This window comes from Pygocentrus nattereri, chromosome 6 (genome assembly GCF_015220715.1).
Source record: "Pygocentrus nattereri isolate fPygNat1 chromosome 6, fPygNat1.pri, whole genome shotgun sequence".
In the NCBI taxonomy this organism is placed as follows: domain Eukaryota; kingdom Metazoa; phylum Chordata; class Actinopteri; order Characiformes; family Serrasalmidae; genus Pygocentrus; species Pygocentrus nattereri.
In genome coordinates this window covers 45,564,887-45,580,168 of record NC_051216.1, presented here as the reverse complement: position 1 = coordinate 45,580,168, position 15,282 = coordinate 45,564,887, and the positions used below count along the sequence as shown (strand labels likewise).

Sequence of the window (15,282 nt, the reverse complement as noted above, 5' to 3'; positions counted from 1 at the left end):
AGCACTGCAGTAACACTGACGTGGTGGTGGTGTGTTAGTGTGTGTTGTGCTGGTGTGAGTGGGGGTCCATGGGGGTCCTGACCACTGAAGAACAGGGTAACAGAGTATCAGAGAAACAGATGGACTACAGTCTGTAACTGTAGAACTACAGAGTGCAGCTCTACAGTAAGTGGAGCTGATAAAATGGACAAAGCATGTAGATACAAGGAGGTGATGTAAGTTCATGAAGTGAGTTCATGCTTATAAATTGTGGCCTGTGCAAAAGTTATAGATTTATGAATTTAAATGTTTTGAATTCATGCCACATTAACGTGGGCTCCCTGTAGGGGACATGTTAATTTATGTTCAATTAGGAAATCAATAAAATTAATAACTAATAGGAGCATTTAGACGTCTTCATAAAGACTGTGTGTCATATAAAGGCATAGTTGTTTTTTGTTACTGTACTCATGAATAAGGGATATGATTGGAAAAGTGACTGGTTTGGTACATAAATCCACACAAACTGCATGAGTGGACCCCATAGTTGACGTTTAATCTCAAATAAATTATTCCCATACCCATAACATCACAATCCAAACGATGCAAAGATATCATCGATCTCAATGTCATTTATACGACTAGGTTTCTTCTGGAACTGTTCATCAGACGAAACATTCATGTCCTTCCTGACCGTCTTGAATGACTTCGCTGTCGCACCGAAAAGATCCCTGGCTATGCGAGAGCGCGGTCTAGCCACTCTAACCCGGTTCCTGAAACTTCCATAACGAGCCACAAGCGTCGTGAAGCGACTTCTGAGGCAGCATCGAGTCCTCCACAGATGCGAAGACTGTTGCAGGGAGGCTCCGGTTCCTTTAAACATCACACGCCGAATCCTTTCGCACATCCTCCTCAGCTTCCTTCGCACACTGTTGGATGAAAGAGAAATAAAATAAATAAATTAATTAATTAATTAAGATCTGGCTTAACACAAAGCCAATTCCAAAAAAAGTCTGGCAGTGATTTGTAAATTCTGCTTGACCTGCACTCAGTTAAAAACAGTATAACAACACATTATGTTCTATATAAATTTCATTGTTTCTTTCTAAAAAACACACTCAGTCCAAAATTGATGACTGCAACATGTTCCAAAAAAGCTGGGACAGGAGCATATTTGCCACTGTATTACATCATCTTTCAATTTAACAACACTTCAATCCCTTTTCACCCCACGCAACTACCACTTAGCCCTACCCCTTCATTTTGTGTGTTCATGTCTAGGGACAGGGTGTCCCAATTATTGTTTACATTTACGGCATTTGGCTGACGCTCTTATCCAGAGCGACTTACAATTTGATCATTATACACAGGTAGGCTAAGGTGGTGTTAGGAGTCTTGCCCAAGGACCCTTATTGGTATAGTGTAGGGAGCTGCCCTGGTGGGGGATTGAACCCCAGTCTACAGTGTAGAAGGCAAAAGTGTTAACCTCTACACTAACCAACCACCTATTGTTCAGATGAAGGGGGACGGTGAAGCGTTAGGCCTACATGGCCCTCCAAACGGAGGTTTATCAGAGACTCACTCCAAACAGAGTGGTAGGAGAAAAAAGGAAAAACCATGAAGATTGCTGCACAAAGAAAGAAATGTTAGATGAAATGTAAGAATTCACAAAACAACCACTGTATTATCTTAATTTTACTTCAGTGTATTTTGCTACTTTTCTTCATAACAAGCATTAAAAAAAATTGCTAGTAGTTTTCTGATGCCTCAGAAGCTAGCTAAATGTCCTGTTCCACCTTAAAAGGTGTAGCCGTTGCATTCTGGTGCCTCAAGCACCAGAACTACTGCACCAAGGTGGAAGTGGGAAATTAAACAAGAACCTGGGGAATACCCGACTTCAGCCTCATATCACTGAAGATTTAGGGGTCAGCCATTATAAATAATTGGAGCTTCTTTTATTTTACACACACACACACACCGATCCATTTTACTGACCGACGTAGTGCACACTCCAACTTTGAGGGCTGATTCAAATCAGCTAAGGGGGTCAAACGCAAACAGGACGAGTGGCTCAGTGCAGACACGCAAGATAAATGAACTATTCTGTATTTCTTCCATAACTCTGGCCTGTAGTACAGGTTCTCTCTCCATTTCCCAAATTGCAACCCTGCCGAAGAGCCATACCTGATCCCTTCACCATCTAAGACCTTCATCCTCTGGCACTGGAGAAATAAGACGGCCAGATGTTGTCGCTCCTGGCGCAGCTTGCACTTCTTGCACCAGCCCATAATCTCTTTCAGCTGGACAGCCATTTCGCTAAAAGAAGATGTGTTTCTTAGCAGTTTTAAGAACACCCTCTTCTGCTGGTCTAAAGCTGGCTCAGAAGTGGCGTCTCCAGTGGAGGTGGACATCTGAAACACGTCCACTACACACTACGGGGAAGGGGGGACAGATTTTTAGTGAAAACAGAAAAGCAGTATAAAACCCCAATAACCAAATATACCTGAAAGTGGCAATTCTGGGGTCCAAGCACTATTTACCAAATAGGCACTGACTAGAAAATGCTGCTATAGCAGCCCCTAATGGGTCAATTCCTTTTGCAAGCTGCTTCAATGTATTCAATTTAGTGCACAAGTATTTTAAGTCTGATGAAAATTTGACAGCTTTTCATATGTTGTTCTGCTGCGGTGAAAACAGCTCCAATACGGATGTGGTTACCCCTCTCTAAGGCCGTATTGCTTTGGGTTTTTACAACAGATATCCCCAAGTCATCTCATGAGGGTCGGAGTCAAGTCTTGGGTCTCTGGGGTGCGAGTCGAATAAAAAAAACTAACACCGATTCAAATAACGAGCCTTTCGCTGTAGAAAACCTTTACTTGACCTTCAATGATGGAAAGAACAAAGCACTAAATGCAGTAAAGGTGTTTAAAGGACAGAGACAAACCACTTTAACCCACTGGTTAGGTAGCGTGATAGATACAACTTCAACTTCATGCTTGCCTCTTTCCTTTAAACAGTGCATTTGCTGCATGTAGTTACTTCAGATCTGTGCACCAGACAGAAGGTTTGTCTATAACGAAAGTCTCATTCTTTGAGCCCATATTAAAGCTGATGCGGCTGTGGGCTGCATGACAACAGCCTTCCAGTAAAGTCAGAGCAACAACCCAGCAAAACGGACACAGTAAAATGGTTCTACTCATTTACTACCTTAAGTCAGAGTCACGCCACAAATCAGTCAACATGTGACCCGAGTGTAGCTTGAGTCCGACACGCTGTCTCAAGTCCCCGGCTTGGACCCCTAAGTGTTTCTTCCTACAATCCATTCCCTTCCATGAAATCAGAATAAGTTTGATACCTGTTTGGTAACACCATGGGTCCCCTGAAGCATCGTCTTTATATCCAACCCTGAGGAAGAACCTACAGAATTATGGAGAGCAATGAGGATTCAGTATTTATCACTATACCAGCTACACTGTGAGGAATTATGCTCATGACAGCATTACTGGGTCTTACTTCAGAGCACACAGTTCGACTGCTCCTCAGCCCAATGCTGGGGTGGCTATATACCCCCCTTAGCCAACGGTTGGTACTAGACATGTTGATCTTAGGCTCATGTACGGTTGCTGCTCTCCAATTGTCAATGCTTTCTATATATAATTAGGCAAAAACATTCAGTAGAGAGACTTACTGGTGTAACGTGGATCCTTCCGTAAAACAGCCATCCCCAGATCCATACTGGATTTCGTCCTCCCCTCAACAGCTAACATCTGCATCATCTCTCTCTCCTCTCCTCTGGCATCCTCCACCTGCTCCTCCTCTCCCTCCTGGAACAGCCTTTCGAGGACGGAGGACTCAGCTCTCTCAACTCTCACTGCCTCCGCTCTTCCCCCCTTCCAGAGCAGGTAAGAGTCAGGGGGACTCAGGAAGCTTTCCAGATCTCCTGGCAAGGTGTAGTCGGTCAGGTAAGCCATGGGCCGACACTGGGCCACCTGATGACGGAGCTCTAAGGTCCCCTGGTACACGGGCACAAGGGCATTTAGGACACCTCTGAAGTACACCCTGGAAACAATGAAAGCAAAAATAAATCCTAGGTTACATCACTGTGAACAGTATATTACAAAAGAGATTAATATGAACCCTGTATTTAAAAATTGATTTTTGCCGTTCTTCTGTCGATATACTTTGTGCCTAATGTGCCTCATATCAATTATGAGATAAGTCTGGACTGCAGGCAGGCCAGTCTAGCACCCAAACTCTCTGACTGCACAGCCATTGTTTTGTAACATGAGCAGAAAGTGGCTTGATGTTGCCATTTTGAAATAAACATGAAACTCCTGAAAAAGACGGCATCTAGAAGGCGGCATATGTTGCTCCAAAATATGTTCAGCGTTAATGTTGTTTTTCCCCACCAACATGCCCCCCTCCCCAGTAAGGCCCGAAAAAGGGTCCAGTAGTACAATGGGGCACTGCCTGAATATATGCTGTCTAGCACTGCTGTGAGTGAGCGGGATGTCAGACGCCCGGACCGAGATGGTATATATTTCCATTTGAACTGTGCAATTTAGAGCAATTAAAAAGCATGACTACGGTACAAGAATGTGCTGACAAACCACTGTGGCGTTGCCGCACTGCGCTAAAACCAGTTCAATTTCGTTTGGGGAGAAGAAATGTTCCCAGTACATTAATAACTCGGTCCTCTGGACATGGTCACAGCTTTGAACTCACCAGAGTCGACTGACCATGCTTGCGAGCACCAAGTTCAGCACAATAAACTCAGCCAAACGAAGATGCTGTCTTATCAGTCTGTCAGAAGGGACAGTCAAGGCTCTATGACAAATACAATCAAAGGCACAATCCACACACGATAAATCAGAACAGTGGGTTGCACTGAACCTTCACTGTACAGTTATGAACCTGTAGAGAGTTCAACAACAAATAAGAAGTGGACACTCCCATTTAAACTCTATGTGCACAATGTGCCAGCTTGTCTGCTCTGTTATGTCCAGAAGGATACGAGAAGGCTTTGGTGCACTGGTCCAGGGTCCGAACCATGAGATTGGACGCTCCCAGCAGTTTGAGACAAATCCACTCCAGCATGGGCTGACTGGGCACGACACAGTGTCCAGTTTCCACTCCCACATGCCTAAACAGAGAGTATGTTGGGTCAAGTTCTAAACAATTATTATAGTATACAGTAATATAATAATAATAATAATAATAATAATTCTGTAGTACAGTCAGTGCCCAATAAGGCTTGTTTAATTTGCTATGATATTCTTATAGGTGTACTGTAGAAATTCCTGTAGTATAGATAGAATATTAAGGACAATGATAACGATAATACTAATAATAAAACATTAATAGCCTAGACTGTACTTCCCAGTAAAGATGCACGTCTCACTCACTTTACCTCTGCATTTTGTTGGGGCACAGTTCCTGCAGGTCTCGCAAAGCTCTCCGCAGATTCATTTCGTTCAGTCGTTTTATGCACTGCTGCACCTGCAGCGCACAAAATTAGGCATTTTTGAAGGGGAATTCCACCCATTTTTTAAAAATTTCTGAATAATTTAGTTCTTTGATGCAGACAGTCATTCACGTTCATACGTGTAACGTTGATGCACTGCTGCAAAAATGGGTTTCTTTAGGGACTATTCTGTCTATTTTTACATCCTTCCTGTGCCCCTCCAATGTGTCAGACATCAGGCAGCATGTATCTAACCGTTTCATTTGACCTTCTTTGAGGGAGCTTTTTCGAGGTGGACGTCTGGTTCCCATCACCATCACTGTGAACAGTTCTGACTCGGTAAGTCTCTCCGGAACAGAGCGTTTCACACCAAGCCGCTCAGAACGACTCTGACCACGGCCATTTAACCGGGCTTTTGAAAAAGTGGTGGAGTTCCCCTTTAACCACAACAGCAGACATACAGACCAGCATACATGTCGTGCAGGTCTATGCTGGTGTGTGCTGGTTTGACTGGTCACCCCAGCAGGGTCATACCCACCTATACCCTTTTTTGGGCAGGGTAAGCAGAACGGGACTCTTACTGGACCCTTCCGCTCCACCTTAAATGAAGCAGGAGTTACTGCTACTGCTGCAGCATTTAAGGTGGAACGGAAAATTCGACCAAGAACATCAGTAAGGGAAAGACTGCAGCCGTGCATCAAAGCCAGTGGATCGTCGGCACCTGTACCTGCTTGAGAGCCCTGAAGGGCTTGTGCTGTCTGAGGTTGTTGTTCACCACGTAAACGATCTCGTACAGGACACGGACCTCCGTCCGCAGCAGCTCACTGCCCAGCAGCTTCAGCACCCCGCCGGCCTGCGACACCACACCCTCGACGGTGCTGGCTGGAACACAGTAAAGGCAGTGAGGACCACACTGGGATGTTATATAATGCGCCACACACTTTCCCAACACATTCACTTCTCCTGCTCCTGCCTGCGCTCCCAAACCCACGTGGCTCCCATAAACAACACGCCGTCTGCCTCTGCCTCTCACAACTACCCCTCCTGCTCCACATGAGCCCCATACAGGACGCAGATCCCACCTGTCGCATCGTCAAACCTGATCCGGCTCGTCGAAGCTGCGCCCGGATAAGGAATATTAACTCTATTCCACGGATCCACCGCCATGTTTCCTTCCAGGCGTGCAGGAAGCGGCTTGGTTAAAGCGTGACGTCAGCCTGGTTGCCAGATACGTACGTTATGCGCCCTAAAAGTAGAACAACATGCACTGAACTCACACGAAACTGACACGGCTTCAGCGTCATGGCTGATACAAAAGCTCTTTATATATTCAAAGGATTGTAATGTGTGCGCTACATTGTATCTTCTACACTAGGGGTGTGTAATAAAAATTCAATAAGGTCCAGTTAGAGAAAAATTCCTCAAGCGAAGGTCCAGAACATCATAATGTCCAACTTGCACTATGACTCAGCGCCATATACTGTTTACTGAAGTAGCCGAGTAGGAATATCAACATCTTATACAGTCGACAACTGAATTTCAGATCAAATAAAGTCCAGTTCAGTCAGATTTCAAGAATATTTGTAGCCAGTTTTCTCTTTTTAGAGCACGGGATGTGAAGCAACTTCCCTCTGACTCACTTTCTTCTCTGACTGCTGTTTCTCGCCTCCTGTGTGGCGTCACTCGCTCATAGTTTCAATGCTCATCCTAATGCACAGATCTGATTGGCTGAGCAGCGTCAGGTGTGATATTTAGAATGCATGTGATTGGTCTGTGAGTTGCCAGGGCAGCTAAAGCCACTGTAAAGGCTAGAAATGTTACATCAATTAAAATAGGACCAGCCTTTCGAAATGACATAATTCTCCATATTTTATCAGTTATAGGTCCAGGTCCGCATAGGACAGCGTCTGGGTCTGGACTTCATCTACATTCATTCATACCATTAAAATCACCTCCTTGTTTCTACGCTCTTTGTCCATTTTATCAGCTCCACTTAGTATATAGGAGCCCTTTGTAGTTCTACAGTTACAGACTGTAGTCCATCGGTTTTTCTTATACTTTAACTCTATTCTTCAGTGGTCAGAACCCCCAAAGGACCGCCTCTGGCCTGCTAGGCTAGGAAAAGCAGCATAGACCAGGCTAGTCACCTTCAAATCCAGCATATGTTGTGTTTTGGATGCTGGTATTCTGGTAAGTAGCACTGAAAATGAACATGCTGGGTATGCTGGTCACTCAGCATGGCCATTCTGGGTGACCAGCTAAACCATAACCAGACCAGTACAAGCCAGCATAGACCAGCATACGTGCTGCTATGTGCTGTTTTCTCAGCAGGGAAAGCCGGTATTATTTGGGTGGTGGATCATATGCAGCACTGCAGTGACACTGTCTGATGTGTTAGTGAGTGTTGTACTGGTGCGAGTGGATCAGACAGCAGTGCTGCTGGAGTTTTTAAACATCTCTGGCACAGATGGACTGAGAATAGTTCATCAACCAAAAATATCCAGCCAACAGCGTCCTGTGACCACTGATGAAGGCTGACCAACTCAAACTGGGCAGTAACAGATGAGCCATCATCTCTGTTTTTCATCAATCAGCACAATTAAAGTCTCTGAGCTCTTCAGTATGACGCATTATACTGCCACTGTTTGTCTATGGAGATCATACAGATATGTGCTGTTAGCAATGGGTGAAGCGCCTCAGTAATTAGGAAGGGTGTCCACAGATTTCTGGCCATATAGTGTATCAACTGGTATTCAGGGCGAAAACGTTGGATTGGTACATGCTTAGTAAAACTCAACCAGCTCCTACACTCTTTAGCTCATAATTAGCATTAATGTGTCACTTATGTCTAAACCTAGCTGGAATAAAATACAAAGTTAAAGGTTTACTGCTTTTAAGGCTTCAGCAGATCAGGTGTTATGCAATGCAAGTGTGCTTGCTCTACATCTACATCTTGGATTCATTAACATCCTACAAGAGCTTTTTCATGCCATGGGTTCGTATTAGCTAACTCCAGTCCTGATTTCTCGTCCTCTAGTCCTATTAGCTGACAAAATGACTCAGGTGCCCCGCGACCCTGACGGAGAAGCGGCTCAGAAAATGGATGGATGGATGGATGGATGGATGGATGGATGGATGACTCAGGTGCAGGTGCATGAGAGTAATGCTGGACAGGGCCCATCTTTGCTCTCAAAACAGCCTCAGTTCTTCATGTCATGGATTCCACAATATGCTGAAAAAATTGCTTTGAAATTCTGGTCCATGCATCATGCAATTCCTACAGATTGCAGGTGCACTTTCATGCTATGAACCTCCTGTTCTACCACATCCTAAAGGTGTCTTATTAGATTCAGATCTGGAGCGCAACTGGAGAGCAGTGAACTCATTGTCATGTTCGTGAAACCAGTTTGAGACTTTTGCTTGGTGACATTGTGCTTTATTACACTGGAAGTAGCCATTCGGAGATGGTAAATTGTGGTTATGAAGGGAAGGGTATGCTCAGCAACAATACTCAAATGGGCTGTGGCATTCAAGCGATGAGTGTTATTAACGGGCCCAAAGTGTGCCAAACACTCTCCACCCTATTACACCACCTCCACCAGTCTGGACTGTTGATACAAGGCAGGTTGCGTCCATGGATTCATGTTGTTGGCACCAAATTCTGACCCTACGATCTGCGTAGCAGAAATCAGCAGAAATCGAGATTCATAAGACCAGGCAACATTTTTCTAGTCTTCAACTGACCAGCTCTGGTGAACCTGTCCCTGTTTCTGTTTTTGGATGCCAGAAGTGGAACCCGACATGAGATTCTGCTGTTGTAGCCCATCCACCTCAAGGTTCGATGTTTTGCACATTCTGAGATGCTTTTCTGCTCAGCCCATTTGTACAGAGCAGCTGAGTTACTAGCCTGGCTACTGTCTGGCCACTGACCTGTTTCTCTGGAGGTTTCTTCTCTATTGCTCTATTCCGAGTAACTCTAGAGATGATATGTGCGATACTCAAACCTGTCTCACCCCAACAATCATGCCATGGGCAAAATTACCTGCTGCTGGCCCATACCTGCATGATTTTGTGCACTGCACTGCTGCCTCACGATTGGCTAATTAGTCTTTGAATGAGGGCAAAATACAAGGCAGCCAATCAGAACACAGGTCATTTACATAACCAACCCCAATTCCAATGAAGTTGGGGCGTTGTGTAAAACAAATAAAAAAAAGAATACGATGATGATTTATACCCAATCATGAGACTCACCTGTTTCCCAGTCTTTTGTCGCCCCTGTCCCAACTTCTTTGGAACGTGTTGCAGGCATCAAACTCAAAATGAGTGAATATTTGCAAAAAACAATAAAGTTTATCCGTTTGAACATTAAATATCTTGTCTTTGCAGTGTATTCAATTGAATGTAGGTTGAAAAGTTTTATGTTTTTATTTATGTTTTACACAACGGCCCAACTTCATTGGAATTGGGGTTGTATACCATTAGCCAAAAACAGCCTGTTTAATTCTAAGGGATAAAAAGAGGTTAGAAAATCATGTTTAAATGAATTATTAGTGTTTATTAGTACATAATCTGACACAGAAACAGTCCACACAGTGGACACTTTAAGAATGATTTTATTTATACAAATGTAGACATTGTTTTCTTTCACATATAAATGTTGACAATCAGACAAGCACTATATAAAAAACAGATCTCAGCAGCAGAGCATCTTCAGACATGTTCCAGTATCCATGTGATGATTTTTGAGTTGACCTCTTCCAGCACAGACTCCTCCATCCTCCCCTTTACTGCCAGGCCGTGACTGCCACCGTCCACCCAGTGCACAGAGCTGGAGCTCTCCATCTGCTCCACAACACCTTCCAGAAGCTTCTGAAGAGAAAACAGGGTTCTATACGTTATATTCTCACCCCAACAACAGAACCCCAAGCCACCTCCGATTACAGCTTCAACTTCTAGACCACAGACCACATCTCATTTGTTTAATCTCCAGTCAAAACAGCCATTCAGAACACGCCTTTCTTTTTTCAGGAATATTTCTTAGGAGATTACATATAAAGTAATCCACTTGCATGAGGAAGGAGAAAGTCAAAACAACTGGAAAAACAAGAGTTTCCAAAACTTAACAAATGACTAAGTGATACAAAGAAAACGGGACTCCTAACAGCCACCTGCAAAACCTGGTAGACATCAAAACTACCACCATCATGTTAACAGCACTTCCATCTCTGAGAGACAGGAGAAAATCAAGCTGCTTCAGATCTGAGAACATCCACAGGTGTTTCTGTCCATCCTTCCACTGTGAGAAGACCACTCAGCGCTGTGGGTCTGAAAGGATGTGTAGCTGATCAAGAAGAACCTCACTGAGAAAAGGAGACGGACACATCAAACAAAGAAGCTGGATGATGGACTGACCACCCCAGAGTCCAGACCTCAACACCACTGAATGGGTTTGGTCACTTCAGAAAATCAACCAGCTTCTAAGACTGAGCTTTGGAGGCGTGTCTGCAGGTTCTTTGAGGAGCTGAAAGTGAGTCTCCTGAAAAGAATGGAAGCTGGAATAAAGGGAAAGAGTGGACATTAAATACCCAGTTGTTGTTGAAGTTTCTGTTAAATACATTTTTCTGGCTTTTTTGATGCCGAAAAATAAACTATTGGTATCTGATGGCTGTTTTGACTAGAAATTCAATAACCTAATGGTGGTCTGTGACATTTGCACAGTATGGAAGGAAAAGACATTACGATTTCCCATTCACACTGACTAAGTGGGCACATGGAAATACTAGGTTTCCTAGGGGGGTTATGGCATTTACTGCACGATAACAGGCTGCACTCACTCGTTCACACATGTTGTCAGCAGTGCCAGACACAAAGAGCACAGGGACGTGGGACAGCGCTGTGAGGTCCTCACTGCGCTTAACATGTCTGTGCCTTTGACCAGGAGGATGAAGAGGAAAGGACACACACACCAGGCCTTGTATGGCTCCCTCCTCCGCAGCACACATCTGCCGACCCAACGCCACGGCAGCTCGGGCTCCCATCGAACGACCTGGCAGCCACACACAGTCAGAAGTGCCACGTTTGAGAGGAGAAAAAGTAGAATTTCAGAATGAACAGATTAAAAACTCGGACCGAACCATTAGTCACAGGCTCTACACTGCCCTCTGTTGGAGCGCAGATCTCAGACACCTGATCATTCTTAAATATGAAAACATATAAAGTTAAAGATAAGCTTATCTGCATATCAAGAATCCTATTTCACTGTTAATTTTTAATTTATAATAATGAATCTCAAAATGCCCTTTACAGAACCGAAGGTGGTTCTCCTAAAGCACCCCTTTTGGACACCTTTGCAGACACATGGTTACTAATATTCTGCTGTAAAACATTTACAACCAAATATGTCACTGATCACAGAGATTACTCACCCGCAAGGAAAACGTTACTCAGTGTGAACCTCTCGAGGGTTTTCATGTAATCCTGTAAAAAGAAAGCCAGGCTGGTGAGCATCAGCGACCTAGAGCGCAATGACCGTGACTGTACTGTGTCCTCCACTTACAACTGCCGCCTGAAACGCCCGCACTCTGTAGGTGAAGTTGAGACTTTTACAGGTGAATCGGAGACACAGGACACCAGATGCGGCCGTGCAGCTGGCCAGAGACCGCAGGGCCTTCAGGTTCATGTCCCCTCCGGCTCCATGTGTGAGGATGAGTCCTGTCCGCACGGCCTCCACTTCAGGAACGGTCAGAACACCGTCCAGTACTTTGGTTCCGAACGGAATGGTCACTTTCTCCTACACGAACACACGATATGATGGCATTAATCCATTAAAGGACGATTTTCTCCGCTAAATTAAACCAGTGTGACTGGGACGTTTCCACTGGGTCCTCCTCATTCCTTTATGGCTTAACCCATCACAATGTCCAACAACTACATTTAGCATGATAAGGCCACAGTACTTGTATTTTATACCTCGGATGAACATCTAACCCTATCTTTTTTGTTACTGGCCATTTAGATGCTTTTCCCCTCAGTAGCATGTCAAAATATTGATGCACTACCTGAACATAATGAAAAATTGATTTGCCTGGTCAGTATAATGACTTATTTGATCAAAATGTGAACTATGACAAGATACTCACTGTCAAAATAATGACGTCAAATTATTATTACTCACTTTCTTCAAATGTAATTACTCATTTAACTTATTTTGAGGTATTAAATAATAACTCAATTCATTATATTAGACATTAAGCCACTATTCTAATGAAACATATCATTATTTAGAAATCCCTGCTGGTATAAAAAACAGAACAGACAAACACAAATTTCACAAAGCTGGTCACCAACATGGTCATGCTGGATGACCAGAATACCAGCATCCAAAATACACAATATGCAGGTTTTGCTGGTGATCAGCCATGTTGGTCTATACTGTTTCTATCTAGCAGGGATGCTGTGTCCATAGTTCTTCTTTGTGGTTCTATTGCTATTTTTCCCTTTTTTTTGTCCAAAAATGAAGAAACAGGGTGGATTAATTGACTTTTGCAATCTATGAACAGTCCAAGACAAAAAAAAACAAACAAAAAAAACATTTCAAATGGTAATCATCTGCATTTATGGTCCAAGATCTCAATTAGGAAAAGTTTCTGGGGCTTTTAAAAAGATTTAAAAGTATGTGTATTTGAGAAGGCGTTCCTGGAAGAACATTTAAGGGGTTTAAGTGCTATTGGCAGGATAAACAGGCCATTCTGTTCTTTTTAATGTTTTCTATGTCAATATTTCAAGAATCGGTCATTATTTTGAGATATTAAGACACTATTTCGACAAAATAAGTCATTATTTTTATCAGATCACATCATGAAGGACACACTTCACCCGGGACATCATCTGTTCGACCTGCTGCCCTCTGGAAAATGCTTTAGGTCTATCCCATCCCGGACAAACAGACTTAAAAAAGTGTTTTTACCCCAGAGCCGTGCGGGAACCGAACACTTCCGAACACACTGACAGGGACTTTCTATAGAACACTGGGCTCAGTAGAAGTGACTGAACACCACTACAGCTCTGTACTTCATAGGACACTACACTGTTCCAGCGTTCCACATCACCCCTGTTCTACTTATTATTCACTGCACTATTTAAGATTAGATTAAGAGATTATTAGTCCGGGGAAATTTCACCTCCTCATTTAACCCATTCGTGAAGTGAAACACCACACACACACTAGGGGGCAGTGAGCACACTTGCCCAGAGCGGTGGGCAGCCCAATCCGCAGCACCCAGGGAGTAGTTGGGGGTTAGGTGTCTTGCTCAAGGACACCTCAGTCATGTGCTGTCGGCTCTGGGGATCGAACCGGCGATCTTCTGGTCACGAGGCTGGTTCCCTAACCTCCCTAACCTACACTGTTAGAAATGAAGGTTCTGTTCAGGTCCATTTCTCGTTCATCAAGGTACAAACAGTGTAAATGTTCCCTTGAAGGTTCTACAGTGGTTCTAAGGTCTGACTGTGGAGCTTAAATCAGTTTCTCCAGGTGAAAAGTTGGTATTTGTTCCTTTTAATAACCGAATGATTTAAAACAGAACAGTGGAATAAAAGCCTGGAGGCGAGGCGGGGTGTGTGGAGTCAGTACAGCTTAGAACAGACCATTTCAGTGGATTATGGTTCAGTTATGTTCCCTGACTGAAGATACTGAGATGGAGCCTTGAAGGTACCACCCCAGTGACAGGAGGGTCTCATTTAGACGTTGTTATTCTTCTGGTTACCCTGTCCTGCTTATTTTAGTGACTTTTCCTGCTTTAACAGAACAAATCCACCTTATCATCCCAATAGCAAGCTCTCCATGCCTGACAGAGCAGGTAAACACTGGAACGTTCTCCAGGAGAACTCCAGGAGGGTTCTCCAGGAACAAAGTTGGGGAAACCTACCAGGTTTAACCACGACAGTCTTTTCTATCATATATTGCTGGGGGGTTTTCACGTTGAAGTGACTAAAACTCAGATAAACACAAACATAAACAGATACTAAAACCTGTCGCCACATTTCCTACCTCACTAACCGCCACCATCTTCAGTGAAGCTCCAGAACAGGTCGCACCGCCATCTAGCGGCAAGGGGTGAGTCCTGCATCTGAACCTGAGCTTCCATGTGTGCTGAGTCATTATGTTGCAGCGCAGTCCTGCTATCTGAATTTAAAATAGCCTGGTAGAAAACTGGGAATTCCGCCATTTGATCCCAGCTGTCTGCTGAATTCAGTGGTTGAGATGTAAACAGGGTGATTCGAGCGGTTTGGTGTGAGACGGAACCATGATAGGAACCAGGGGTCACCATGACAACACAACAAAAAGACGTGTTTACTGTACAAAACCACCCGTTTCCATGTACAGTGTTAATGATGGTAAATATCACGTTCATTTAATATTACTAAATGAATGAAATCTACAAAAGAAAATAACAAAAGCAGCATATTAATTAATGCGCGGCGGAGGGGTACATGAAGGACGCTGTGAGGTAATATAGTCCCCAACAAAAACTTATTTTTTCAAATTTTCCACTATTTTACCATCATCAAGATTACATAAAAAACCCAGAAGACTCGTGTAGGTTCACAGCAACCGTTGGTTCTTATCACCACACTCTCTACAATCAACCACTTCACAACAAACCACTATACATCATTCTGTTTACATCCCAAGCACAACATTTTCCAAAGTATATTTTATATATAAACATTTATGTCTAAGAAAACAAAATCTCATTATTGCAGTTGCTCTGTCCCCAAACTGTTCCCACAAAGTTGGGAGCATGAAATTGTCCAAAATATCTTTGTGCTGAAGCTTT

The 15,282-nt window shown here is 43.7% G+C and overlaps 2 protein-coding genes across 3 annotated transcripts; both read right to left on the bottom strand.

Annotated features, from left to right (window-relative positions):
• Window positions 1–514: 514 nt before the first annotated feature.
• On the bottom strand, window positions 515–6,655 carry nepro (nucleolus and neural progenitor protein). The gene is made up of 9 exons (XM_017703057.2): window positions 6,526–6,655; window positions 6,171–6,325; window positions 5,390–5,478; window positions 4,994–5,122; window positions 4,705–4,782; window positions 3,668–4,038; window positions 3,335–3,396; window positions 2,164–2,411; window positions 515–908 (listed from the first exon to the last, which is right to left on the bottom strand). The coding sequence occupies exons 1-9, from the start codon at window positions 6,608–6,610 to the stop codon at window positions 569–571; spliced, it is 1,557 nt and encodes a 518-aa protein (XP_017558546.1). The 5' UTR covers window positions 6,611–6,655; the 3' UTR covers window positions 515–568.
• Window positions 6,656–10,041: 3,386 nt separating this feature from the next.
• On the bottom strand, window positions 10,042–14,665 carry tex30 (testis expressed 30). 2 transcript variants are annotated; one of them, XM_017702984.2, is made up of 5 exons: window positions 14,493–14,665; window positions 12,003–12,236; window positions 11,872–11,923; window positions 11,281–11,492; window positions 10,042–10,312 (listed from the first exon to the last, which is right to left on the bottom strand). In XM_017702984.2, exons 1-5 carry the CDS (start codon window positions 14,601–14,603, stop codon window positions 10,157–10,159), a joined length of 765 nt encoding a protein of 254 aa, XP_017558473.1. In that variant the 5' UTR covers window positions 14,604–14,665; the 3' UTR covers window positions 10,042–10,156. The 2 variants fall into 2 exon arrangements, with proteins under 2 accessions (XP_017558473.1, XP_017558472.1); XM_017702983.2 differs by having other exon boundaries at window positions 10,042–10,315; window positions 14,493–14,611.
• Between the last annotated feature and the right edge of the window lie 617 nt (window positions 14,666–15,282).

Bases quoted from the DNA above. Each gene is read 5' to 3' on its own strand.
- tex30 (XM_017702983.2), bottom strand. From the start codon at position 14,603: ATGACTCAGCACACATGGAAGCTCAGGTTCAGATGCAGGACTCACCCC. The intron at 11,924-12,002 runs GTAAGTGGAGGA...TTCTTTTTACAG, and splicing joins GGGCGTTTCAGGCGGCAGTT to GATTACATGAAAACCCTCGA. The intron at 11,493-11,871 runs GTGAGTAATCTC...TGTGGCTGCCAG, and splicing joins GAGTAACGTTTTCCTTGCGG to GTCGTTCGATGGGAGCCCGA.
- nepro (XM_017703057.2), bottom strand. From the start codon at position 6,610: ATGGCGGTGGATCCGTGGAATAGAGTTAATATTCCTTATCCGGGCGCA. The intron at 6,326-6,525 runs GTGGGATCTGCG...ACTGTGTTCCAG, and splicing joins CAGGTTTGACGATGCGACAG to CCAGCACCGTCGAGGGTGTG. The intron at 5,123-5,389 runs GTAAAGTGAGTG...CTCTCTGTTTAG, and splicing joins TGCCCCAACAAAATGCAGAG to GCATGTGGGAGTGGAAACTG.